The 27,386-nt window shown below is 32.7% G+C and overlaps 3 protein-coding genes across 5 annotated transcripts in view; 1 reads left to right on the forward strand and 2 right to left on the reverse strand.

The window, feature by feature from the left end:
• LOC127832060 (uncharacterized) overlaps positions 1–27,386 on the reverse strand; it is a 194,152-nt gene that overhangs the window by 110,409 nt on the left and 56,357 nt on the right. The window lies entirely within an intron of this gene.
• The window catches only part of LOC127832059 (triosephosphate isomerase-like), a 199,547-nt gene that overhangs the window by 100,211 nt on the left and 71,950 nt on the right, over positions 1–27,386 (forward strand). The window lies entirely within an intron of this gene.
• On the reverse strand, positions 21,261–26,415 carry LOC127832063 (uncharacterized). Of its 3 annotated transcripts, none has more exons than XR_008026659.1 (5): positions 26,270–26,415; positions 25,404–25,578; positions 25,070–25,225; positions 24,173–24,268; positions 21,261–22,172 (listed from the first exon to the last, which is right to left on the reverse strand). XR_008026659.1 is itself a non-coding variant. In XM_052357219.1 (5 exons), the coding sequence occupies exons 1-5, from the start codon at positions 26,276–26,278 to the stop codon at positions 22,031–22,033; spliced, it is 552 nt and encodes a 183-aa protein (XP_052213179.1). In that variant the 5' UTR covers positions 26,279–26,415; the 3' UTR covers positions 21,261–22,030. The 3 variants fall into 3 exon arrangements, 2 of the variants coding, with proteins under 2 accessions (XP_052213179.1, XP_052213178.1); XM_052357219.1 differs by having other exon boundaries at positions 24,173–24,238; positions 25,404–25,582; XM_052357218.1 differs by having other exon boundaries at positions 25,404–25,582.

Below are 27,386 nucleotides of genomic sequence, written 5' to 3' on the forward strand. Positions count from 1 at the left end.
AATTATGTTAAATGTGGAATGGTAGGAAAATATAAATTCCATTGACAGGAAGTGCTTAATGCAAGAAACATGACTCAATAAAGTATTTTTGGAGTTAGTTCGCTGTTATTTTTTTCTGTCGAACAACCAGCATACTGTACATACCGTATGCACATACCGTAGTGTATTGAAAACATCTTGCTTGTCTTAGCTGGATCGAATTTTAATGCTTACGAATAAATTCAATTGCAAATAAGGAGCTGCAACGTTAAGTATAGCGTCATATCAAGTCGATATAGCATTATAAGCGAATCGCTGCTTGTTCAATCAACACATAATTGTGTTCAATAAGTAGAGATCAAATAATACTAATTCTGAACTGGTTACGAAAAAAGCTCAAATTTAAACTTAGTCTGTTTATATGGATCAGGTGTCTTCTTGTGACCGTGTTTCGTGATAAATCACATAATTGATTCTTGATTAAACGTTATGCATACCTTCAGTTGATATACATATCAGAAACGTATTAAAATTCTTCGCGGCACAACGCTTGTATTTGCCATCAAATCCGTGGTATCCCTGCTACATACGTGATCATGACCGTGGCGCATTTATATGCATCTGTTTTCTTAAAGAGAGAACATTTATTTAAAACAACCATACATATTTTATATATTCGAAATAATTTCGAATATCTATACCGGTTTCGCTCCCATCCTGAATTAATTATAACAATTTCTCATATTAGCTATCACAATATTTATCACAAAATGACCTGACTATAACCTTTTTCAAGGCCATCGAAACAATGAAAATAATCACATTGTTCATAAACTATTGGATCTTTGCATGGCTAGGTAACGTTATGATCAGAACGTGTTTAATCCATGCTTTCAGCTATGTCAATGGCCTTATGAGTCGCGCTCAGATCTTCTTTACCCGTGACTTCTGGTGTATTCTATTCAACTTGCGGTATTCAGGTTACACACGCTTTTTAATCGATTGCGATGAGTGATACGCCAGGTGGTTTATGAAGTGTCGCGCTCCTTGTCGAGGCGCTCACTGCTCACTGCTCACTTGGGCGGTTGCCATAACTTTATCCAGTAATGAACAAACCAAACAAGTACATAACTAATTGAAATGTCAATGTGTCATCTCATCTAGTTTAATGATATAAGGAAATACACGTGTTTTTTTCGCCGATCTTTGAAAGTATTAATAATAAAAAGGCATAGGCACGTGCCGTAAGAGCAAAATTGCATTTCCCGTCAAACAAAATATCTGGATTAAATCAGAACATGGTCATTTCAATATTAAGTATATCGAGGATAAATATTAATTTTATTCTATGCTAACCGTCGGTTTATAGAGAAATATCAGTGAATTAAAACGGATATTTCACTGTTTTATATAGTGAAAAATAACAGTGAACATCATCGATAATTTTCATTGTTTTACCGGAACCATTTTAAATATCTTTGGTTTCCCCATGGTAACTCCAATCAAAGGCATTTACCAAGGGAATCTACTCTGAATTGATCATAATAAAAACAACAGATTAGATTCCTTATGTAATACAATAGCGGGGCTTTGTACAGGAATTTATATTGTTCAGAACGACAAAACTACAACAGTAATCAAAAATAATCATTTGTAAGCATAAATAAAAACGAAATTTGTTGGACTTGGTGAAATTTCGATTTTAATTCACATTCACCCGTGATCATAAAAAATATATTAACACTCGTGGCTGCGCCACTCGTGAACATATCATTTTTATGATCACTCGTGAATTAAAATCGGCATTCCACCAAAGTAAACTAATATCCTCTATTTTATAAAATGCCCATATTATGCAGATGTTCGAAAATATTAATACCAGGTTAAATGGTTAACGTCCAAATATATCGAACTACTTAATCGCTTACTAAAACGTAATGGTGTTAAAAAAGTTCTCAGTTTCTGTCTGTATATACAGTTTTTAGTTAAGTATTTACAGTGATGAGCAGATAGCCCGAACAGCGGTTTAACCCAAAAATGATTTGCAAAGAAAGGAACAAGTGGGTGAAGTCTAAAGTTGTTCATGTTAATAGTTTGTAAATTGTAATGGTTGTAGTGGATATTAACACGTATGTCTCGCTTAATATTGTGTCTGAAGTAAAGTGTTTACTATATTAAATACCACAATGGTTTGGATGCAGAAAAATCTATCCCATTACATATTTTAAATTTGTCATATTTCAACCTTCAAAGGTTTTCAGTAGACGTATATTGTGGAATGTAGATGAAACAGATTTACGATCTTTTTTACATATTGCTTGCTTGGCGAACTGATGGCGATACATTTTTTACTTACTAGTTCAATAGTTTTTATTAATTTATCATAGTTCTGTGTCTACAAGTTATTTAAATGCGTCGAATGATTAACAGTTTTATTTTATACATTTCCATGAAAGATCTAAAATCTTTGCCTATATATTTTTTCGTTCTGTATTTTTGAATTGTCTTTCGTCGTATAAATTGGGTTTTGTGTTGCGTACATTTTTCTCTTTGGGATAACTATAATTGTTGTTTTATATGTATAATTGTTTATTAAATAACGTTAGATTACTCGATACACTTCTTTCAAATATGTACCCACAAAAGACCAACATTATACCAGCTGGCAACATATCCATGGTAACTAAGAAAGCGACGTTTGAAGTCATTCGTTTTGACGTGGACTCATCGCGCAACGTATTTGGCTAAAGTTGGCCAACAACACCTTTGCGATTTGACATACACACTTTCGGGAGTTATCCCCGAAATCACCGTCGACTGAACTTGCAGGGTTTCGTTACAACACGTGTTTGCCGAACATTAAAAAAAATGTTCAGTAAACTTTCTCTATAATGATGACCCGATAAGTTTACGTACTCACGTAAACGTCTGGATTCTTCATTGTACAGTATTCGGACTGGATTCGCCATTTAGTTTGGATAGTGCATTGACACGTGTATAGATCGTTTTTGAGATTACGCATATGTGTAGGATTTATGCGTATTGTTGTGTTTTATGTATTTATGATCCGACGGATTATCGTGAGTAAATTTTCTGTATATATGTTAATTTCATGCATTAATCACTACATGTGTATGACCGTGGTCTAGTGGTAGGATGCTGGTCTAGGAACCGGAAGGTCCGTGGTTTAAAATTCCGCTCAAACCACGGAATTGTCCTGAGCAAATAATTAATCCCACGCTTTCTCCTCTTCACCCAGAAGTATAAATGGGTACCTATGAGGGAAAATAGCCAACTGCAAACTGCAAACTGCGCCGTACCTGTGAGGGAAAATAGCCAATGTGACGTGGCTGCAAACTGCGCCGTACCTGTGAGGGAAAATAGCCAATGTGACGTGGCTGCAAACTGCGCCGAACCTGTGAGGGAAAATAGCCAATGTGACGTGGCTGCATACTGCGCCAAATGTAAACGGACCACTTATATCCCAGTGCTCAGGGGGGGGCAAATGTAAAAGTCGATTGAATATGAGTCTAGTATAGTAATCACACTATAAAACACATGCAATTGCATTTGCTATGTTATTTGCGATTGTGATAAAAATTAATCACTTCATTGATTTTTAGATAATGTGTTTTAAGAGACAATACGCTTAAACTCTAAGACTCCAAGTGTGAATTAATTAAACCGAAAGTGATCTGTCTTGGTCATTTAGACTCCATACAAGGTATCAAAATCAACCCAAGTCATATTAAAGCGATACTTAAATGGGAATAATACAAAACAGAAGCGATCGGAAGAGTGCTAGGATTTTCAGGTGTGTATAAAAAGTTACTACAAGTTATTACAAAATTAATACAAAATACATCGTGTCACCACGCGCGCTGCGGTACCACGTCTATATAGAGAGTGTCGTATCAAGAAACGCACGCTACCATTGCCGCCTTGCGGCACTTGTGTTGGGAACCAGCCTCCGCCTCTTCTGGATCACATCCTATGTTTACTGTTCAAACACTATCATACATCTTTGGTTTATATTTTGGTTTTTTAGACAGGTAGGTTTAAGATTGTCAAAAAAGTTTGAAAGAATTATTAAAATCATCGGATCCATGCAAACAAAACAAAATCACTGGATCCATAAAAAACGTCAAACAAATTATTCAGGTGTCTGATCGACGTGAAACTTACTGCAGGTCGGTCTTAAAATGTAAGCTTTGGTTTTACTAGCTGTTCGCTTTAATTGCGTTTCCTTTAATAAAGCTGTACATTTGCAGTATATCTCAATCGATAATGTGAATAGGTTTCTTTCCTGATAATATATAACACATACAATTATAATAGGTGTTACATGCAACCGAATTTGGATATGACATGTACGAGGGCAATGCCTTTATATATTATACAATAGGTACAGAATAACATCTATTAATATTAATGCAACGGAGTTTGGATGGTGTAATGATTAGCAAATGTGTAGATTGTGTGCACAAAATCAATAAAACGATAACAGCAACTAAGAATTGGTATGATATCAATACAAATTATCCGACCCGCGTCACAATCATTTAACACTTAACACTCCAAACGTTAACATATTATTTCTTTATCTTTCAACATATTTTATTTCCAAAAGCATGATATTTATACAAATTGATACATTTGGTCAAACTTATACATAATGAAAAAGGGTTAAACATAAACAATTCATGCCGCACCATCATGTTCACATCACCGCTATTTATTGTTGATAGTTTATATAAGTACGCAATTTTGTATTGTGATTTCTGATTCGACCGGATCTCAATGGTCTTCTTTTTTATATGTTGGCCAGATACAAATTGGCTTTTAAACTGCATTTGAATTTTGCTTCCTGAACGGGACTAAGGTGAAGGTTATTGATTATTTGTGTCGCCATGCCACAAATATCTTTATCTCGATAGTGTAGTTCGAAAACGTTTACACACATCTGGATGAAGGTGGGTCCTAAATATAGAGAATTAACTTATTCATATGTTTAAATCATATAACTTTAAACTATGTATGTTCATTGAATAATTATCAATATTTTTCATGTAGAATTTATATAGCTTCTATGGCAATTAGGTAATGCTATTATTAGAAGTTTCACCGGAATTAGACATACCTGACACAGTTGAGTAAAACTCGGCAACATCGCCGGCTTCAAACAAATATTGCGATGGATCATGTTCAACTGGGGAGCCATCCGGGTTCGTTTGTGGCTGAGATGATGTCTCCACACGACACGCATTAATCAAAATAGTTTTGGCTTACCTGTAACAAAGTCGGATTGCATGTATGTTATTGTATTATTAAATCTTCGAGGTGAATAGAACTCATGTATTTAATTCAAACATACACTTATCTACGTCGTTGAGTCATCTTTGTTAAAAGATTAGTACATCAAACATATTAAAATCTCAATATATATTGCAAGTTTATTTTATAACTATTTCATGTATCCATAAATAAAATGATTTAAAGTCGATTATTAGTTACATAATGTAAATAACATCATGTCACTGTGACGTAATTTACCATATTTTCGATCAACAAGAAACTTTTGGGTGAGTCAATACTTTGTTCTGTCAAGTAAATTGATACAAAAGGAGAAATTAATTTCAAATAAAATGAACTATATATTTATGATATAATACATTTGTTGCATCATGATGTGAACGAGTCTTCTGTAAACAAAAGGCACATGTTCATTTTCAAAATCAATATGATAATGACATATCAAATGTAAACAAAAACAGTTTCTTTGGAAATACATTGGCATTATCCTAACAATTCTCGCTACAATTAACTATTTCTTAAAAATAACCCCCAAGCGATTTTAATCACGTTATTTTTAGGCGATATTGGAGGTATTATTTAAAGATTATATACACTCAGTGGTAGGTGTTTGTTACCTGCATATTTGGCCATCCTTGTGTTATCAAACATTGCTTTTATTTCATTAGGATGAATGGGGTCATCACAAGTAGCAATTCCGGTCTGAAAAATCCAACCCAGCAAACATAAATAAAAAATAAAACATTGAAAAACACACACGACTCTTTATAGTACTAATAGCCAAATGCAAATTCAACAATGAATGTCATAAAATGAATGGCCAACAGAACATTAATAATATAAGCCAGGTCTGAGAATATCGTAGGAAAATGTTATTCAGCGATTGAATGTTACATAATTTAACATATATTTATTTTTTATTTTGAACTAAGGAGTAGAGATTTGAACGATGAAATACATTTAAATTCTAATATAAACGTCTTTTATCTGTGCGGGTATTAGGAACAGGCGTTAGTACGTGGTCATCACTGGGTTTTGTTTTAATCAATTGTTAATAAGACAAATTGACATGATACAGATGATTGAATACAAACAAGTATCAACTGCATTTGTAAAATTCAAATTAACGATAATTGGACGAAGAAACAGAGACTTAACTCCCGAAGACAATAACTAAGTAATGGCGACAATTTTAGCAATCCGCTAATTCTAAACCCGTAAATCGACAGTGCTGTTGCTATAGCTTTTCCATAATGTATACAGTACAGTAAGGGTATCACGCCATTAAAATGTATTCATCAAAAGTGTCTTTACTTGACGTTATGCAATGTTTCTGAGGTTTAGATTGTGAAATGAAGTTTTCGTGCGCCGGTTGAACGATGGTGATCTGATCCAAATGTACATTGTTCTGTTGATCCAAATGTACATTGTTGTGTTAATATGTTTTTAATTTTGTTAAAATGTTACATACCGTATACAAATGGATTTTTCGGGCAGCCTTAAAATGTGTATGGCATTTGTTTAATATAAATGAATATAATTATGTAGACATTGTCAGAGCTAGTCTTGAACAGTCGTCGCACTGCGAAGTCAAACACAGTTTCCAAAAATGCATACTGATATCGGAAAGAATGTCATATTAGTATACGTGCATGCTTTGCAGATGTCTTACTTCATTTCCGTGAACCATGATGACGCAAATGAAGCAGTAATACCGTTTGTTAACTTTTTTCTTCACACGCTTTAGGTGCTGTATTAACTCTGCCTTGGTCTTATCATGACACTCGTCAATAACAAATCTCAGTTTTAATCCAAAAAAATCTCTAAGAAGTTGACAATCTTGGTCAGAACCTGTAATATTGTATAAACATAACTATTAAAGAATCCAAATATTGTATTAATCATAGCAATTCATTATCCATTAAGAAAAAGCAACTGTCCACATAAAAGATTAAGATTTTTATAAATAAAGTTCATATTTATAACACATAGATCTATCTATTATTTTCCTAACATAACAAAATTATCAACCTTCACGATCCTTTGAAAAGTTGATCATCAGCAAGTAACCTGGACCATCAATCACATAGCTACCACCTGATTAAAGAGTTTTAAAAAAAACACATACGATTCGTGTGGAAAATACTAATTATAATTTCTTTGTTTTCCCACACTATACAAAAAAAAATAACATCTGAATGTCTGGCGTACAGACTACCGGTTTATGACAGTCTAATTTAATGTTCATTTATAAATGTCTACACGTTAATATTTATATTGTAAGACATAAACAATTAAATAAGAAATCTTATTGTTCAGGACTCTTCTATAAAATGAAAGTATATTTTATAAACAAATACATTATGACGAGTGACGCTTAAAACCGTTTGAGGCACGTCGGAGGCATAATATGTGCGGTATTTAGGTTCTGGCGGAACACAATATGTAGCCGTTACAAACATGAAAAACATAAAACATAATTAAATCCAATAGGCATCAGCAGTGCGCAAATTATAACAGATCATGAAGTACATAAAAGTATTCTAAACACAGGATTTGTTCGAAATTAATTCGGAAACACAAATAGAAAATAAAACATAAATAGTTACCCAATGTCTTCGAGTGTTTTTGCCCCATTGCTGAACGCTGTTCTTTCGAATTCAGTCTGGAGAAAGCAATCCCCTTCAGGAAATGGAATTTGCAGGTGAACTAGACACATAATACCATATTTTTGACAATTTAACGAAATAAAATTGCAACATTTAACCACATAATTGTCAGATAAACTATAAAGGATTGATTCTACAGAACGTTAACTTTATGACATATATACATACATAAACAAATAAGTTTATAAGAGAATAAAACCTAAACGGTAGACTGCACAAGTATTATACAATTATGTATGGTTATTTTCACTACAATAATGCATGATGTGATATCGGTATTTTTATCTTTTTCAGATGAACTATTTTCTCGTGGATTAAGTTATTAGTTAAAACTTGGACTATATATTAAAATTAAATTGCGAGCATATTCTTCGTTTTTTTATGTTTGTTTTATGTGGCCTAGCTGTAAATAAACCTAACATGTGATTGAATATACATATAATCTTTTTTTAATTACCCATAACTCTTCCTCTTCAATAGACATGTGTATTGGCGATACATGTTACTCGTTAAGATGTAAGTTGAATTCACCAAACAAATAAAATATATCGACATAAAATTAAGGGAGAAAATTACACCTTCGAAAATTTAAGGATATACTCACGCAGCAATTTCGTTATAAAAGTCCATTTTACTAGATGAACCTACCTAAACGAAATGATATGTTAAAATCACTTGTAGACAGTCAACGATGATAGCACGTGTTTGAATGTCACAGGACACCTTACTTCCACAATCAAATAAAATTAAACCAGAATAGTACATTACACTTATATATGGTAATAGTATCTGAAATAACTTCATAACCGAACAATCACTGAGTTCTTCAACTTCAATATTTAATTTTATTATAAATCGTTTTATATTATTTGGACACGTCCGAAAATGTTCCTTGTTTTCAAGAGAACAAAACATATATATTTCTCTTATCCGTGTCTCAAACCTAAAATATGTAAGGAAAGTGTTCAAGTCGATCGGTTCGACCAATGTAGTGGTAATTGAAAGAATAGCATTGCAACATTTGAAAGACCAATTGCATACCAGTTTCGGTTTCGATTGTAAAAGTTAATTATTTCTGTCGCCGATGTGCATTTTACAAGTAATCCCAAATTAGCGAGGGTCTAATCTCTCTTCCATATAATACAAACCCTCTGTCCAATTACGAAACACGGCATAACATAAATTTTGTAAGAGTCCATAAGTCGGCATGTGAAGGTCACATTTGAGTTGTTTATATATTTATATTGTAATCGTAGGAAGTCAGATAGTATTTTATGCAAACGAACTAATTTCTGGCATTTATAACTGGTACGATTCAGCCCTTATTGCCATATAGACAATCCCAGAATCGATAATATGGCCGCCGCCATATTGGCTATTACGTAACTCGCGATTGAAAACGGTACTGAAGAATTTGACAGATTACAACGTTATCATAGTGTACACCCGCTTTATTCCAATAAACAGTACTTTATGACTTCGCACATTAGGATTGAAAACAAGTGAAACATGAAACCAAGTGTCGATATGTATCACATCGTAAATCAAGATAATTTAAATTAAAAATATACACGATAGATTCATAAAATATGTGCCTCTGCAACAATATTCAGTGACAACACGTAATGTTTAAGGCCGAGTTGGCATTTTTAAGCATACCTTTCAGCATAATGTCTTTGTATATAATTTAATTATTTCTTTATGGAATAAAATTATTCAAGCATAATTATAAAGGTATAGAAATATCTAAAGTGGGAAGTAAACGTTGTGATTTTAGCGTAAATAGTGCCGTAGATATTAACAAAGTTCTATCAATATATGCAGATTGGAAACATCCATTCAGACCATATTTTTTGTATAGATCTTTGATATTAATTAGATAGATTTAAGATCGATGTAGACAATTAAATTGATATCTGCCTTTGTTTAAGCCTATATTATTTCTTATTAAATGTCGTACTTTCTATACTTTCCGGAGATATTCATTAAGAAACGTTGTAAGATTAAAGACTTAGGACGACTTCTTGAATTGAATAATACATCTCTTTGTTTGTCTAAACAGTTACCATTTCGCTATTAATATTTCCCTTGTAAGTGTCATTGTAAAGGTAATATACAAATCTATAGCCGAAATGAAGTTTGTGATTCTAAAATTGTTTCGTAAATCTTTGTTATCGAAACTCTGTAAGATTTTCAGGTAGAGATTTTTTTTAATTAAAATTATGTATCTAGTTTAGTCTAAAACTAAAGTGGTTTTTAGCAATCTTTTATTTAAAAATCGCTCTCAAGCAAATACAAAAATAACTAGCCGGAAATGAATTTTGTGATTAAAATGAACAAGTATCGGAGTTATTCGCTTGCAAAACTGTGTAAGATGTCAGGATATGTCATACTTTTGTATTGAAAAGGACATATCAACTTTTGTCTACAACTTTCTTATATTATTATTTAAATAACGTTTTACATGTTGCCTGAAATATTATTAAATATTCTTAATAACATGTTAATTCACGATTGAAATGTTCAACATGAAAAATAATGAGCCTTAAATAAACTTAAATAGTTCCAATTGTGTTCTCTAGATTTCTTAAACGTATGTCTTTATTAAATGTTCGTAAAACGGTCTAAATTTACGCTTAAAAAATAAAAACACGCACAAAATAACCAGCACGAAAAAATCTTATTTAAGCTCGGGCCCCTTTATACTGTGTCATACAGATAACACGTTGCAACATCCCGATTAAGTTTAATCAACTTGGTGGCGTGAAACGAATTAACAACTTGTTCTGTTCTGCAGATATATAATTTTTCAAACTTCATTAAACTAATCCTTTCTGTTAAGATGTTTAGTTTGAGCCTGTACTATATGCATCTTGAAAGAACATGTGTTAGTTTGAGTATGTAAACGTGTCTTATTGTGCCCTATTTTAATTAACTGGAGTTTTAAGTTAATAATGACAGTCAGAACGCTTTAAGATAACTATAAATCACTTCACTACACCTGTTATAGGCTATTCGCATACCTCTGATATATAACGGGGCTGGAACGTTAATTCCTTGTAATTATATTTTCCTTATATTTAGAACTACATGACTTACCAATGTGCAAAATTCCTTTTCAAAAATACCAAAAAACGCATTAGTGTAATTTAAATTCTGTTCGGAGACACTTGTAATTATGTTCATGGTACAAGTATGTATTGAATTTAGTTGTTAAAGGTACCGTCAACCACGGAAAAATAAAAGTTCTAAAATACCGTATTTGTGTACAATTATTAGTTTATATTGATTAAAATATCACGAAAGGTATATAACATTACTTGAAAAAAGTTCATATGTTCAGTATATTCGGTAATAAAATTTCGTGATGTGAAACCGAAAGTACATCGCGAAAATAGATGACATAACGATATACACACTATAAATAACGCACGTAGATTGATCATTTTGTTTAACCACGGGACGATGATGATCAATCTACTGGCGTTAACTGGTAGTTACCTGGTACCGGTACCCAATAATTACTTGAACAACTTTGTTCTGTTGTAATATGCTAGTCGTGATAGATTAATCAACATAAAATAATAATTCGAAAGAAAGACGGTATTTTGGAACTTTTCTTTTTTCGTCATTCGTGGTTGACGGTCCCTTTAACACTTATTGGTTTAATTACTTCCTGGGAACGCTGTTTGTTTGCTGGCTGGAAACGATCCAAACATCTGATTTCAATGCGTACACTAGGCCGAAAAGTTATAACCAATTGAAGTAAAACACGAATGTCACATAGTCCCATCTAAGTGTCATACAAAGTCGTATTTGTTTGTATCAGGACAAAAGATCGATTCAATCTTACAATGAGTGAGAACCATGGTCTCGTTATTAACATTATGTATACGCACCGTGTATAGATACATGCCGTGGAAAAAGATTTAATTGAGCATTACGTGTTCTTCAGAATACTATCAAATTACTATACTTCATCAAAGCTTCTTCCTTAACGATTAAGTAATTGCACTTTAACGAGAGAAAAACCGACAACTGCACTCTTTCAAACTCAGGGCATGCATCCAGTATGCAGTAAATGTATTACCGTGCAATTAAACATATCTTAATTACTAAGTAAAATAATTAAAATATAATTTTGAGTGCATACTAAACAGCGTATCTTTACATATATTGTGACCGTCACGTTATGATGTTTGTAGTGAGATAAAAGCATATATTAGCATCAACGTGCTGAATGTTAAGAACCCTTATTGTATTGATGTTAAATGTTATAATCCGATTTGGGGTACGTGTATTTATTGTTAACTTGAACATTGTTAAAGATGAAGCAGGCTAATCAGAATTGTTTACATGCATTTAACATTCTATTTCCATGAAAAATATTATTCGATAAAGAAATATATATATATATATGTGTGTGTATATTTCATATATACATTAAATGTTTTTTTGTTATTTATCCCGAAATGTAAACTATAACCTTTTAATGTCATCCACATCCCTTGTCATCATTATTATCAACGCCGTCGTCATCACCATCATCAACATTATCATCACGTTAATTATCATCATCACCAGTGGCAGCTGGACCAGTAACGGCACCGTCGTCGTCATTATTATCGTCTTCGTCGTCGTAGTCGTTCCTATAATCACCGCCTTGATTTTCGCTATTATAATTATCATTATCAACATGATCATAATCACCAGCATACTTCTGGTATTCCACTACAGTTGGGAACAGACCGGGGAAGTTGTTCAGCTCTGTAAAACTATGACACAAAGAAGAAACTGTTTCAAAATAAGTATTAAAAGACAAGACCGGCAGATACGGGTCAATGAAAAGCTTAGAAAACTTTATATTTTTATTTTCCTTTTTATTTGCGAACAATATATAATGGACGGACTATCCAGATGGTTCACATTAAACGATCGATGATTGAAACACAATAATAGCATACATTATTAATTTAAACGATAACAGAGTAACACCAATCTAACTAGATTTCAGTCTGGTTAAATAGAAGAGGAACTTTGTGTAACCCAAACCAAACTCTTTGTCCGCAGTTCCATGCTCCTCCGATGTAATAAGATATTTTTAAATGCCCAAACAAATGTGTCCGTCTTTGAAAGCAACACATATATTATTATTCAAATCAGTCTTGTAGCTTTTAGGTTGTTTACAATAAAGTAGTTGTTATTTGCACAATAACATTTTTATTGTGGTACATATATCTTAGCGGAATAAGTCAGTCACAGTTATAGTTTATTATCAAGAAGTGGCGGTTATATTTTATCAAATATATACAATTTGTTATAAAGCGTAATCATATGGGTCGTTGTATATATTTGCTAAACTTGTCGACGTGTACAACGATTTTTAAATGTACACGATTTTCAAAACAGAAGGTTATAATTATTCCAAATATTCCATTAAATAAACACAATACGAGTAGTTTAAACATTACAACATGCAGTCTTAATACCAATTTGTTAGTTTAATTTAAACCTATTTATTTTAGCTCGATTGCATAGAAAGTAATTCCTACTTGTTTTAAATGCTCTCGAGTCCGTTTCCTGGGCCTAGAACCAGTACTTGGTGTCTATATGGGAGATCGAAAGAACGCTCCCACAGCGGGGATCGAACCCGTGACCTCCCGGTCGCTAGGCGGACACCATATCCATTACACCACGGCGACCTCATCAGCCCAATATAACAATTTCGTGTTTATTACGACTTTCAAGTGTGAATACTTTAGGAAAGACTTCTGGTAAACAATTTGTAAACCGACGTACTGAAATAGGACATGTATTTTCAAAAGCGTAAGGCATGATTGGGTGGGTGTATATAAATCTATTTATAGTTTTACCAAACAAATAAAAATGAAACTTCACATGTTTACTTGCAAAGTAAGAAATGTTTAAAATTGCGAAAATTGATCTTCAAACGGGATCTACATTGATATGTTGTAATTTAGCGCGATTTACAATATCAAATAACATGTGTACTTACGATTAATGTATTGTAGGAGTTTCTTTAAACCATTCACACAGGGAAACTGCAATCCACACTTTGCAATAATGTGTATTCAAATAGCATTATTGCATGCTATTAAACTACATTAGCAATGATACAGCAAACATGTTAATCTATCTGATTTAGTTTAAAAATTAAACGGTACTTATATTGTAAGGTGAAGTTGAATCTTAATTCTATTAGTCATATAATTACGTAGGGATACGATGAGATTTTGTCCGCCGCGCATGCGCATCAGTCTTTAAAGCAAATTATTTTCGCATTACATTTTTTAAAATTTTAGGCAAGTATGAAATATAAATACTGCACATGTACAATGAGATGGGCGGGGAGGGAGGCATTTAATATCTCCGTAATTCTATGACTAATAGAATAACAATTCAACTTCATTTTTCAAGTCTCTTTTAATTTTTAAATTCTATAACATCATAATTACGACGGTATTAAATAAGCATTGAAAGCTGGAATTCAATATTTTTTTAGAAGGCATATTTCAGCCTCTTCCTTACACATAAGGGCTGCCCTGCTAAAGGAATCATTGGGTCGAACTTAGAAAATGTCCCAACATTAGACTATCGTGCAGCACTCATTATCGCATTAAAATGCACTGAACTGATATTAGCTTTTGAGGAAGCTGCTGCTCACACACTTTGTGACTTGTACACTGATTTGTCAAAACAAGCCCTAACCATAACTATCCGAATCCATCTGCTGAAGGTATTTCTATATAATGACGCATAAGGTTTCACATAACGTATGACCAGCCTCTCTTATTTACTGTTTTCCTTGCAGCTATCTGTCTGCTTCAATATTTTTTTCATAGCTGTATAAACACACAGCCTCCTGTCTCGAGGGTATGATTGTAAATCAATATATAAAAATGTACATGATGGACGACTTTGCTTCAATAGGTCGTCAAAATACATAATAAACTTTGAACTGAACGTCTGAACATCAACACTTGAGAAATACTGCAGTGTGTGTACTCTGGTCACATGGGTTAATACAATCGACATTGTAAGTTGTAAACTTAGACCTTTTAATGATCGCAACTTTACTGGAGACTACTTCTTGAGATAGCACAATACTAAGTTAACATCCAAAATGTTCTGATAAATTGACTTTGCAGGTCGCACATACAAGAGATCCTTTAAGAACCTCACAAATGTGGGATTCGAACCTTCCGGATACTTATCAATTCTTCAATCAATCATGAATAAAGCTGGACGCGCTATATTTAAGGCACTGTCACTGTTGTTGTTCTGAAAATGTTTTGTCTGGAACTCTTCAAACATCTTTCACAGAAGCCGAAACTGAAGACAATTGTTCGATAATACAGTAGGAAAACAATTGATTAATTCACTATATAACACTGATATTGCTTTTTGGTCGCGTCTCGCCAAGAACACATGAGAATTCTACTAGAGTTCAGAGAAAATCCATGTTCTCTGAAGTGACACCGGGTACTCGGCATGCCATCAGCGCGAGTTTCAGTGACTATGGATGCTCCTTGTTGGAATGTTGAAATTGAATAATACGATATACTTTTAAAGAATAAGAAGATTGTCCATTGATGATCTCCTTAGAATCGGAAACCACTGCTGAGTTGGCATAATTCGAGCTCCTACAATGCCCATTGCTCTGTCGATTTGTCGGTCTTTTATATCTAAACACTGCGGCCGAGCAAACTGAAAGGACATAAAATATATATGCTATCAAAATCTGACCAATCAATGTTGAAACAATCAATTAACTTAGCTCCTCGTTTCCAGGAGCAAAACACTGACTCTTTTGCATTAAATGGAATGGCAAACAGATAAATGGAGGGCTCTCCTCAAAAGTTAACAAAGTTGTCTACGTATATCTGAATCCAGTGACCATTCTAGCTCACCCTATCTGCTTTATGGATTTTATTATTATTTAAGTAAATGAATATTTGCCAAAAAAGCATAATTCCCCCCCCCCAAAAAAAAAGACCTTTTGACCTTATAAAAAGTACAAAATTAACAACATACTTATAATAAATGTTTTTCCTGCAAATATTTGTTATTATCAGCATAATTAGTTATAAAGTATTGTAATATTTCATTTGTAAAAGATCGCAACAAAAAGTCAGCACCTCGATATGTTCTCCTTTTTTTGATAGGTTGGCGGCCTTTTTGAAAATAATGGCCATTTTGAAAAATATGATTTGGTTCTATAGCCTATTTTGTCTTAAATACTTTAAACTAACAATGAGCAAAGTGTGTTGCTTTTATCAAGAAGTGAACACTTCCACTGAATACTAGTACCATATGTGCTGGAGGATGTGACCGCGGTTAGTTTTTAAGGCAGCTTTAAGGTCTGGAAGTATGAACTCGTTGAATGCAGTTATTTCTTTATTTAAGGACTGAAACAATATGTTGAGCATATCATACAAAGGAAGGTATATGTAAATACAAAAAAGAAAAACATTTCCTTATATAACATACGTTCAATGAATATTGAAATTATTGATTAGAGTAGGAAAATCCTATTTTTGGTACTTTAGCGGCCATTTTGGAAGCCATTTTGACTTATATGCAATATACAATTCATTTTTTCTCATGTAGACACATATTTTAATTAATTTATAATATAAAACAGCTATTTTCGATGCCAAAAACATAATATTTTAATCAATTATGGCAGTTACATGTAATTTCCTAAATTTTGGCGGCCATCGTGGCGGCCATCTTGAAAATGGCGGCCATCTTGAAAATTGGAGATGGGTCCATAGCTAAAATTGAATAAAATACTTTTATCTACAAATGTGCCAAGTTTGTTGCTTTTATCAAAAAGTGAACAATTACACTGAATACAAGCACCATATGATCCCGCTATAGAGGATATGGTGTCCACTTAGACAATATCGTAAAATTTTACTATCTTTTAAATAATAAACAATGCTGCTATTGTACCAGCGTATTGTACATTTATCATAGAACACTACGTAACAGCCAAATTATGTATGTTACAATAAACAGGAAATCATATTAATGAATGAATTAAACAAGCGTGTTGCTACTGTACACTGTCGTGTTACAAATGAGCACAAAACAGTGGTTTAGTTACTAAGTGCTTTGACAAACTTGTCGGAAGTTGTTTATTACAAGTTTTACAAGTATTTGCAGTCGCGAGTCGACAAACAGACTAAATTTGCAGTTGAACGATTTTCCTCAATTCGTTAATTTAACAACCCGTTGACAATGTTTAAACACATGATATTTAAAATTCCATAGCTTATTTTGTTTAAAGACAGACACATATAAGCTCTCTTTAAAAATATATGCAAGTTCACGTATGTTACATCAAAGTAAACCATCAAAACCAATAAATAAGATCACCATGGCTAGTATCTTTATCCCTTCAAAACTTTGAGAGTTGATGAAAGCCTCCTTTGTTGGTTTATGGAAACCAAACCGGTCTGTTTTGCTCAACAGTTTCAGAATTGATTGTGTAATGCCCAGCAATATGCAGAGCAACTTCTAAAAATGGAAAACATACACAACCCTTAAAATTTGATAAATGATGAAGAAGTATGTAAATGCCCTGTTGTTGTTTTGTTTTTGATTTTGAACAGTCTGGAAGATGTTGGTACGAAAATACAACAGAATTTAATTTAGCGGTTAAAGGCCCAATCTGTAAATAGTGATATGTGACATAACAGTAAATCTGCAATGTGCGAGCAGACGAAGTGTAAACAAGTTGAAAATAGGTTAAAATATTGAAATGTTAATTAGCAATATTGATAATTTTGGTAAATAAACGTGTTTTTGATGGATAAAAGCCAAAACTTTCCACAGCATTGTTTATGATCATATGTAAACTGCTTCTTTGAGCCAATGGACTTTGGGTCACAGACTCTGACATGTAAACTGCTCGAAGGATGGCGCAATTGCAAAACCGCAGGAAGAGCGATACCACGAGAATACAGATGCCGACTTCAATGCATAGTTCCGCTCACTGACCCGTCCTTAGTGATTGTTGCTACGCTTCACACGCTGCATCCAAAATGGCGTCCGCTGATGCTGAAACATCTGATACGCATGTTAATATTTCTGACAATATTTCAGTTAAATTCCTACCAAATTATGATAAACTAGCAGATAGAATTGCTATTGGTAACATCTTAATTAATCGTTATTTTTTATGTAAATTACACAATTTAGAATATTTACATTATTTCAGACTGACTGGGCACTGTTGAACCATCATAGGGTTGCCATAAACACTACAGGGATTTATACTGCATAACATTTCCGCAGTTCCTAGCTTACTTAGCTGTACATGTGTTCCACAACAATGGCATGCCCCAAGAGGAGAGAAGATTAAGCCGGTTCCAATACATCACGTTGTTGTTGCCATTACAGATGTAAATGTACTTGCCGACAATTCGCAAAATGATTCCGATGAGACAAAGATATATCCCCGAAAATATATTTTAAGCATATTGATTCGAATTAGATAAACACAAATCGCAGATTTGTATATTTCAACGGATTGGGTGAGATCAAAATAATCACAGATTATCAATAAACATCACAATTAAAGTGATAATATGGGCATTTTTACTGTTGACTTTAGCTGAAAAGAATTAACAGGTCAAAATAGTTAATTAATATGTGGTAACTGACCAATTATCTACAACTCATCTTGCTACCAGTTATATAAAAACGATATATTATATTCGATATTTTACAATACTCACCCAGTCCTCTAAGCCGAAATGATCCGTAAAACAATATTGTGTCTTTGTGTCGTATGAACTAATCGGCATGAAAACTACACTTAGACTCACATCGTACATCGAATCTTTTCTGTCGCCAGTTGTCAAAACGAAAGTGCGGTTGATATTCAAATGCATTGGTTTTCTATTTCTGGGATATTATATTAGTATCTGATGCTGCATTAACAAAAATAAGTGTATATGAAGTGAGAACACACAAATAAACAAGGGTTTAGATAGACATATATAAATATAGCATATACTGTTAGATGCCCTTAATATCACTTTAATCGGTTGAGATCAACATTTATCACAGATGAGCAATAATGAACACAATTATTCTTATGAGATCAACCATTAGCATAATCAATTTAAAACATAATAATAAATATAACACCAATAATCATATTAAAACAGGAATACCAAACAAAACAACACAATGTAAACGAAAAGAAACATAATGTTGTGGATGCAAACTCACACGCAACACTATATATTATTGTATTCAAGTCTGTAATATCAATAATAAAGAAAATACTCGCGATACATTTGTTATAAATATTCAAGAAAAGGGTTAAATATAATTCTTGGTGATACAATCGTCATATAACAGATAACTAGGCAAGGTGATTTTCAGATCTGTGCTTTGATAGACTACAGCGGTACTTTTTATTTATTTGATTAATACTTTCGTTAGCAACACTTTTCACTTTCGATTTAACGGATGGGGTGTGAACCGGTAGCAACAAGCTGTCTGGCAGCGAATACAGTACCGCTATTTGATTGGTTGAAAATACGACTGTAGGAAATGTGCATTGTTTTTCAGATCATTGTTTTAAACAAGCGTTAATTTGTTTATGAGGTTATTAATTAAAAAAAATCGAATATATTGAAGCAAATAAATTAAAAATAAATCTGTATTCATGCTATACATTTTAGGCGGGTTATATTTACCAAAATTGTGTTTGGAAAAAGTAATCGCAATTAGCGGTAAAGCAGCCTGGGAGTATGACTTGTTCCCCTAATGCCGGGAAACAGAAAAAAAGGAAGCAAATCAAATAAAAGCAAAAGGTTGTATGTTGACGATGAAATCCTATAATGCAAGAAGATAGAGAACGATGCGCTAAAAAACAATGACTCTCCTAGCGTACTAATTCCGATGTATGCAAATACGTGTCATATAGCATTTGTCGAAGTGTCTATGTAGCTCAAGTGGTCTTTGAATTATTCGCGAAAAAAATATGACACGGGCAGCAAAAAATTGAGTCTGATAGCTATGGCTATATGTATTTACGAAAAGTGATACAGATAAAGGTCAATGTACGCCGCTTTTGCCCGAAAAAAATAACTATGTAATATATAAAATATTACGAAGTGAGATGTTTGGCGAAACAATATGCATACATACTTTGGAAAACACGTGATAGGAATTCAACTCACTTCCTATTGGTCTGATTACTTTTTCATACAAAGAAATCTTACTGATTCAACAATTCTTAATGTTCTTTAAAAAGTATCTTTCGTTGTCCTTAGAATGAATCTCTGACCAATAGAGAATTATGTATTTCTAAAATATATTTCTATATATAAGAAATATCACGGCCACGATAATTTCATGATCCCTAGCCCTAAAACAAAGATATTGCTTTCAGTGACAATAATTGGAGAAACTGTTTTGTAAGGATTCTAATCATTAAACATGTTTTCTTAATGATGTACGAAGATGATTCGTATTTGAGGATCTATTTTCTTGTTCATTTACGCAGATGGAATCATTATCAATGCTTATGGATATGACCATTGTTTTATATATTTTAATTGACGAACTTATCATGAATTATGTTCATCTGAATGACTATTATAGTGCATTTATGTAAATGGCATCATGATGGAATCATATGACTTTCGTTATTTAAAAGTAATGATGGATTCTGGTTAATGGTATTGTACTCGGTGTTTTAAAGAGTATGAACCAACGGCTAAACACGCCTTGTTTGGGACTCCTGTCCGCAGCACATTTAAATGGAATGTAGCATGAAATAATTATTTCTTACTTGGTAAATGATAGCACAGCTATTTTTGACTTTATTTTGATTCGTAACATTTGTACACGCCTTCCTTTGATGCTTAATAGTAAATTTGACATAAAGCCTCAATGCACACACAAATTATATCATACGTTTCTTTATATAAATAAGGACGAAGCTCTGTTGGACCACAATTAATTATACATCACATGTTTTTGCTCTTCTGGGAAATATTTCGCTGCATATATTACAGTTTGGGAGTAAACAATTTTATTTTCTTAAAATGTGTATGCCAGTCATTCACGTATAGTGACCGTATTGCGAGAGGAACATGGCAAAGTATATGCGTTAATATACTTTTATTTCTTAGACTGTGTCGTTTTAAGATAAAACATGTTAATGTTGTGATATTTTACTCATGGCATCTTACATTTGACGTATTAAAGAGACACTTAGACTTGTGGAATAGGTTTTCAAAGCCTCACTACATATACTTACTTGTAATTTTCACAAATATACATCATATATGATCTTATCGAAAAGAATAAAAGCATTTTTTTCTATAAACGAAAACACACAATACCATAGTACAGTTTCTACAACAGTAAACAACTAACATTTACACTGTAACACACTCACTAACCAACTCACTCACGCAAGCAGGCAAGCAAGAAAATAAGCATAATGAGTATATATAAATAAAATTTAAAAAAGGCTTCCTGAAAAGGCCGGACCGCCAGTCTTGTCCGGCAAAATTCTTTATCGCCGGTCCTTGTGACAGGCCCAAAACCATAATGACTAAATACCAAAAAGTCTCATACTTGTCAAAAGAACGAAAACACCCCACTATTTCGTGAATTTCGAGCCTTTATTGTCATTAAGAACACTAACTAAAGGTTGAAACAGAAAACAACACATGAAGACTCTGGTTGTGATTCTTATGATGGTCTTGACTTTCAGGATAAAGAAGGCAACACCAATTATCTTATGTTATTTTGTTTTGAGTCTGACTAGAATTTAAAGCTGTTGTCCATCAAACACTGTAATCACTAAAACACGCAAGTGTTTTATTTTACTTACTTACAAACAGGCTGCACCTTGCAATAAATATGAGTTAAACTTTACTTAGTTCTGTAGTTATAAACTCACGCTGTTCGGTCATGTGATTTTTTGTCCAGACAGGCTTTTCCATCAGCCTGCCCGGTTGACAGGCATAGTTTGGGAATTTACAGACTGAAATAAATCTGCACATCTATTAAAGCGCTTTGCATGAGCAGTAAGACTCAATTTTGAAGCTTTTAAATGATATAGTCCATGTTTTGAAGTCAAACGCCAGCAAAAACAACACATGGTCGTCTTGAACGCAGAACTTGCAGCTACCATCGTTTGCAGAGATCCTGAAAATAAATATACAAATGAGATGAAATGTTCTTTATGTGTCCAACGTTTCGGTACATTTTTTTCAGTTTAATTGGCCTCTTATAAATGGCAGACAATTAAAAGGACCTTTAAAAAATGACAATGTCTTAGAAATAATATGAAATTATGATGTGTATTCAGTACCAAATCATGGTTTAAAAAGTACACATGTTATTGGAAACAGGGCACAACATCGGGTTATTTTATGTCATGGCTGTGATCGTTGAAGCATTTTTATGTCAATACTATCACGTTTACACAAAGTTTGGTGGAAAAATCTTTGCAGTCGGTTATTTCTACGTATGACTCTTGAGTCTTAAGTTCGGAAACCTGTTTGGGTTGTTCATTAAAATTATGTTTTACTAATATGCCTATATGCATTCCATAGTAATAACATCGTCAGTCCGCACATCTTTTGTGTGGAGCATAAGTGACATAGTATTGAAGGGAGTAAAATTAAACTTAATACAATAATAGAGGACATGAATAGACTATGCAGAGTACAAAAACTGTATCTTATGGATTTACATGGTTTCGCCTCTTACAAAATTGTGTTCAGCATAGCACAATTTCCTTATGAGTGCAGTTGATTCAGTTAAACCTTGAACATCGACAGACAATATTGATAGAAACTCCAATTAGTATTTTAGGAATGATAGTATATAGGTAATTTTTGTAAGTCATTTTATAGAGTAAAGCAAATATTATCATATTTAATATGAAATGAGCAGTACAAGCACCATAACTATAGTGTCACTATTTGACGAGCTATTTTGATAATCTGTTTGCTGTTCAAGTGCCCATCAATAATTAATGAGTGTTAAAGCAATTTAAATTAACTTAATAATGTGATAGTCGACATTAAAAGAAAGTGTTTTATTTTTTACCTATTGCCATTTGCCGAACATAACACTGTACTGCAAATGTATTGTGCAAAGCTTCTCACTAAAAGTATGCATTGGATTTAAATGAAACTTAATGTACTGATAAAATAATGTGTGTTTAAGTACAGAGTTAACGTATTATACCTATAGAGTACAGTAACGCTACTTTCCATTTGTCTTCAATATTTTCAGAGTTATCGCCCTATGCCAATTTTCTTGTACCCACTATTATTCCATAACGATGAAAGACATAAAGTGTAAAAGATCTTCCGAAATTCATAGCCTTTAATAGCATGTTGCATAAATAATAACTTTATGTCCATTGGGCATGGGGCAGTTGTCCTTGTGATTGTGTTCTTGTGAAAAACACATTTCATTATTCATTATTATTCTGCAGATAATAACTCAAAATGAATCACGGTCTTTAAAAAAATCATATAATGATAGACATCTTTGAGAGAAAGTACGTTATAAAAGAACCATAACTCTTCATTTAAAACTCATTTTCTTGTGCAAAGTAGTATAGGTAGAAAACATAGTGTATTAAAACGCATATATACATTCAGGTCAGTTATCCTAGATTTGCATTGTATCATAAATAAATAAAGCTTGACTGTTTTTAACCCATATTGTGGTCGAAACAACACTCAGGGGCAATTGTCATTTGTTTTGAAAGCACTCAGTGTCAATATATTTTTTAATACAACGTCTTTTATTTAGTGCATGCATTTTTCTTGAGAATAATTAGCTATCAAATACTTCAATTTGCAATTCAGTAGGAATTCTGTTTTCCGACGACATTTTTCTTTTATGTTTTTAGGGTCATTGCATACATTTTAATTGGACTTGTCATATCCTTTCCTAGACGTATTAAATTTGTTTAGTTCCACAAGTATTTGTTCTTAAAGTAACTATTGATATTGTATCATACTATTTAATGCAGGTGTTTCGTTATTTGTCTTTTATTCATTATCAAATCTCCACGCGCAAAGCTTATATCACCTTTTTCTTCGCGAACAATTGCGAAATAAAATTGCAGAAGCATCTAGATTGTACAATTTCCGTTCAAACAGAGTTAAAGCAATTGTACTTACCCGCAAGTCCCAATTGTAAATGCCTGCATAATGAAGCACTTCTCTCCTTCTGTGTGGATGGTCTTTCTAAAGTCATTTGGAACAATACACTTATAACTGAAAATACAATGGATAATAATTTGTGTAATGGAATAAAAAAATATATGTTGTCGATACGTTTTTTTCTCTAAGGTTGTTTACTTATTTGTTTTGTTGGGCATTATATATATATATATATATATATATATATATATATATATATATATATATATATATATATATATATATATATATATACATGTTTAACAAAAAGGACATTCGCCTAAGTGATGTAAACGAACGTTATAGCATACTGCATTTTCATCGTTTTATTGTATATATGCTTGTAAAAATCCGATACTATGTAGTTTCAATAAAAATATTTATCATATGCTATACCCTGATTCCAATGTAATACAACCATTACATATTTTCTTTTATTACACATGTGTAATACAACATTTCTAAGCGTTTTCATTGGCTTAGTTTTCGTTTATTGACCAATCGCATTTTGTTAATTTGATTTGTAAAAGCCGAGGCATTCCAAATGACGCCATGAAATGTAAACAATTTGCGAGATTTATCATTATGTTTGCGTTAATATTTATTTAATTTGCTCATTTAAAAGCATGTGATAAAAAAGATCTGACACTCGTTGTCATACCATACCATATTTTATTAAACTCGTCCAGGAAATTCGTTAGTGAGCTCGCCAAAGGCTCACTTACTAACATAATTCCTGAACTCGTACACAAAAATATGGTATGATATTACAAGCGCGTTTATAAGCTCCCATAACAAGCCATTCCTTTTTTAACAACGCGAACCAAATGAGGCGCTGTTGATATGCATACATTAAACGAAACTAAATAAAATTACGTCGGACAGCAGTCGTCACCGTCGGCCGGACACTTGAAGTTTAAAGTGTTGTACATATTCTGGAAGTCGCCATAGAGGATAGGTAGGCCAAGTGTACTTGCATATTCGTCGAGCTTCGGAAATAATCCAGGGAAACGGCCGCGGAGAGAGTCAATACTAATAAATACATGAACGAAAAACAGTCAGTTAATACAATTATCCTTATTATAAATGGATGAATTAAAAGTAATTAACGTTGTCATAAAAATAACATCGGCACATTGTGCGGAGTTACATCATGAGGGCAATGGTTTGTCATTACAGAGTCTACTTTTCAGTAGAGACTTAATCTTACCTGATATTTTGGCAACGCGCTCCGTCGCATATGTTGAATCCCTTTTCGGAAACGGACACTTGTCGTTGATGATCACGATACTGCCTAACAAATCGGATCCGTTCTGAGTGTGCGCTTCCTGTACTAAGCGCTAGTAATATTGACCACGCGCAGACGGTCTGTACGTGTTGCACTTCTTTCTTAATGAAAATAATAACAAAAGAGTAATGTATAATAATAATAATAATAAATCATCAGCATCATTACTATTATCATCGTCGTCGAAATCATCATCATAATCATCATCATTAGCCGCAGCATAATAATAATATTAATATTAATAATAATAATTATTATTTTATTATTATTATTATTATTATTATTATTATTATTATTATTATTATCATTATTATTATTATTATTATTATTATTATTATTATTATTATTATTATTAGTATTATTATATTATTATTATTATTATACAAATAAAAATTATCATAATCATCATCATCATCATCATCATCATCATCATCATCATCATCATCATCATCATCATCATCATTATCACCATAATCTTCTTCTTCTACATCAATATCTTCATCTTCATCAGAATCATTTTAATAATCATCATTATCAGCCTGAAAAGAAGTTTTATCCTAACTATTCTCACCGTCGGCTTAACAGTCATCACAAAATACGTTTTATCAAGGTCATTAAAATCAAATACATATACATTCCCATGTTATTTTGTTTGTATATTCGAGATTAGAGAACCACGATGTATCCAAGATAAACACATCACATGTATAAAGTAACACACAATTTGGCAACGATAAGATACATTAAATATCACAACTCAACAATTAACCCAACCCTAATTAACTTACCCTGAACATAGTAGTTGAAACATTCGCAGCCAATACTGACAAAACTAGTAACCTACATCAATATATATATGTATATATACACGTTGTTGACGCGCGTACAATGGGCAAAAATGTGAGATGTAGCGCGTAATGATCTCGACCGCTGAAAAACAGGACACATTCTGATTTGACGCAAGCGGAACTCTTATTGTAAGAGTATGTCATCAAGTGCACATCTTCACACAGCGGATAAATTACGGAAGTCATTGTAAACTGTACATAAGGACATATTGCTCTCTGATCCATTTGTATAGTAAACGTCTGATATAGATTTCTGCTCCCCATTATGCGTTGTTTGTATTGTTGTTTATTAGCTTTGTATGTATGCAATCAAAATTATAAAAAATATTATAAATAATATTTTGCGCATTTTATACTGAAACATACTTTCAACAATGAATTCATAGCAAATAATAGTTGTGTATTGAATAAAGATTTGCTTAATTGAATTACAATACATTTTGAGAATGTTCATTTTTTCACAAACATTCCCTTGTGCTTGACTTTATTATCAATCATGCTGAACTTTATCAGTCGTGCGTCGTTAACATTTTGTTAACCGGGGGTCAAACTATTGTCATTTTTTTAAGGCACTTTATATGACCATTTTTGTCCTTATGACTTAATGTTGTATTCTGTACTGAGACAGCATGGGCCAATATAGACAATAACGCATTTACACCCATCGTTATTGGCCAGTTGTTTGACTTATATCAACATGAAATTCAATCATATGTAACTACTTATTTTTTGTAAATATACATTTTTATCCCATTTGAATACCGACATTGATGGTATAACACCCCATGAAATAAACTAACCTGTATCCCACCTTGTTGAATATACCTGTCGCGTGCACGGTCTACTTGTTATTCTACCACTGAATGATTTTAATGATGAGCCGATAAAACTTTAACTTTAAAATTATACGACCTTCAGCCTTTTGATCTAGTCAAGAGACATAATTTTACGCCATCCGTATAATGAATCAGCTGATTGATGGCGTCATGAAATGATAAACATGCGTCATTTCCCAAAAATATGTGATTTCATCTTTAAGTGTACACGAAACTAGTAT

This window comes from Dreissena polymorpha, chromosome 5 (assembly GCF_020536995.1).
Source record: "Dreissena polymorpha isolate Duluth1 chromosome 5, UMN_Dpol_1.0, whole genome shotgun sequence".
NCBI classification, from domain to species: Eukaryota; Metazoa; Mollusca; class Bivalvia; order Myida; family Dreissenidae; genus Dreissena; species Dreissena polymorpha.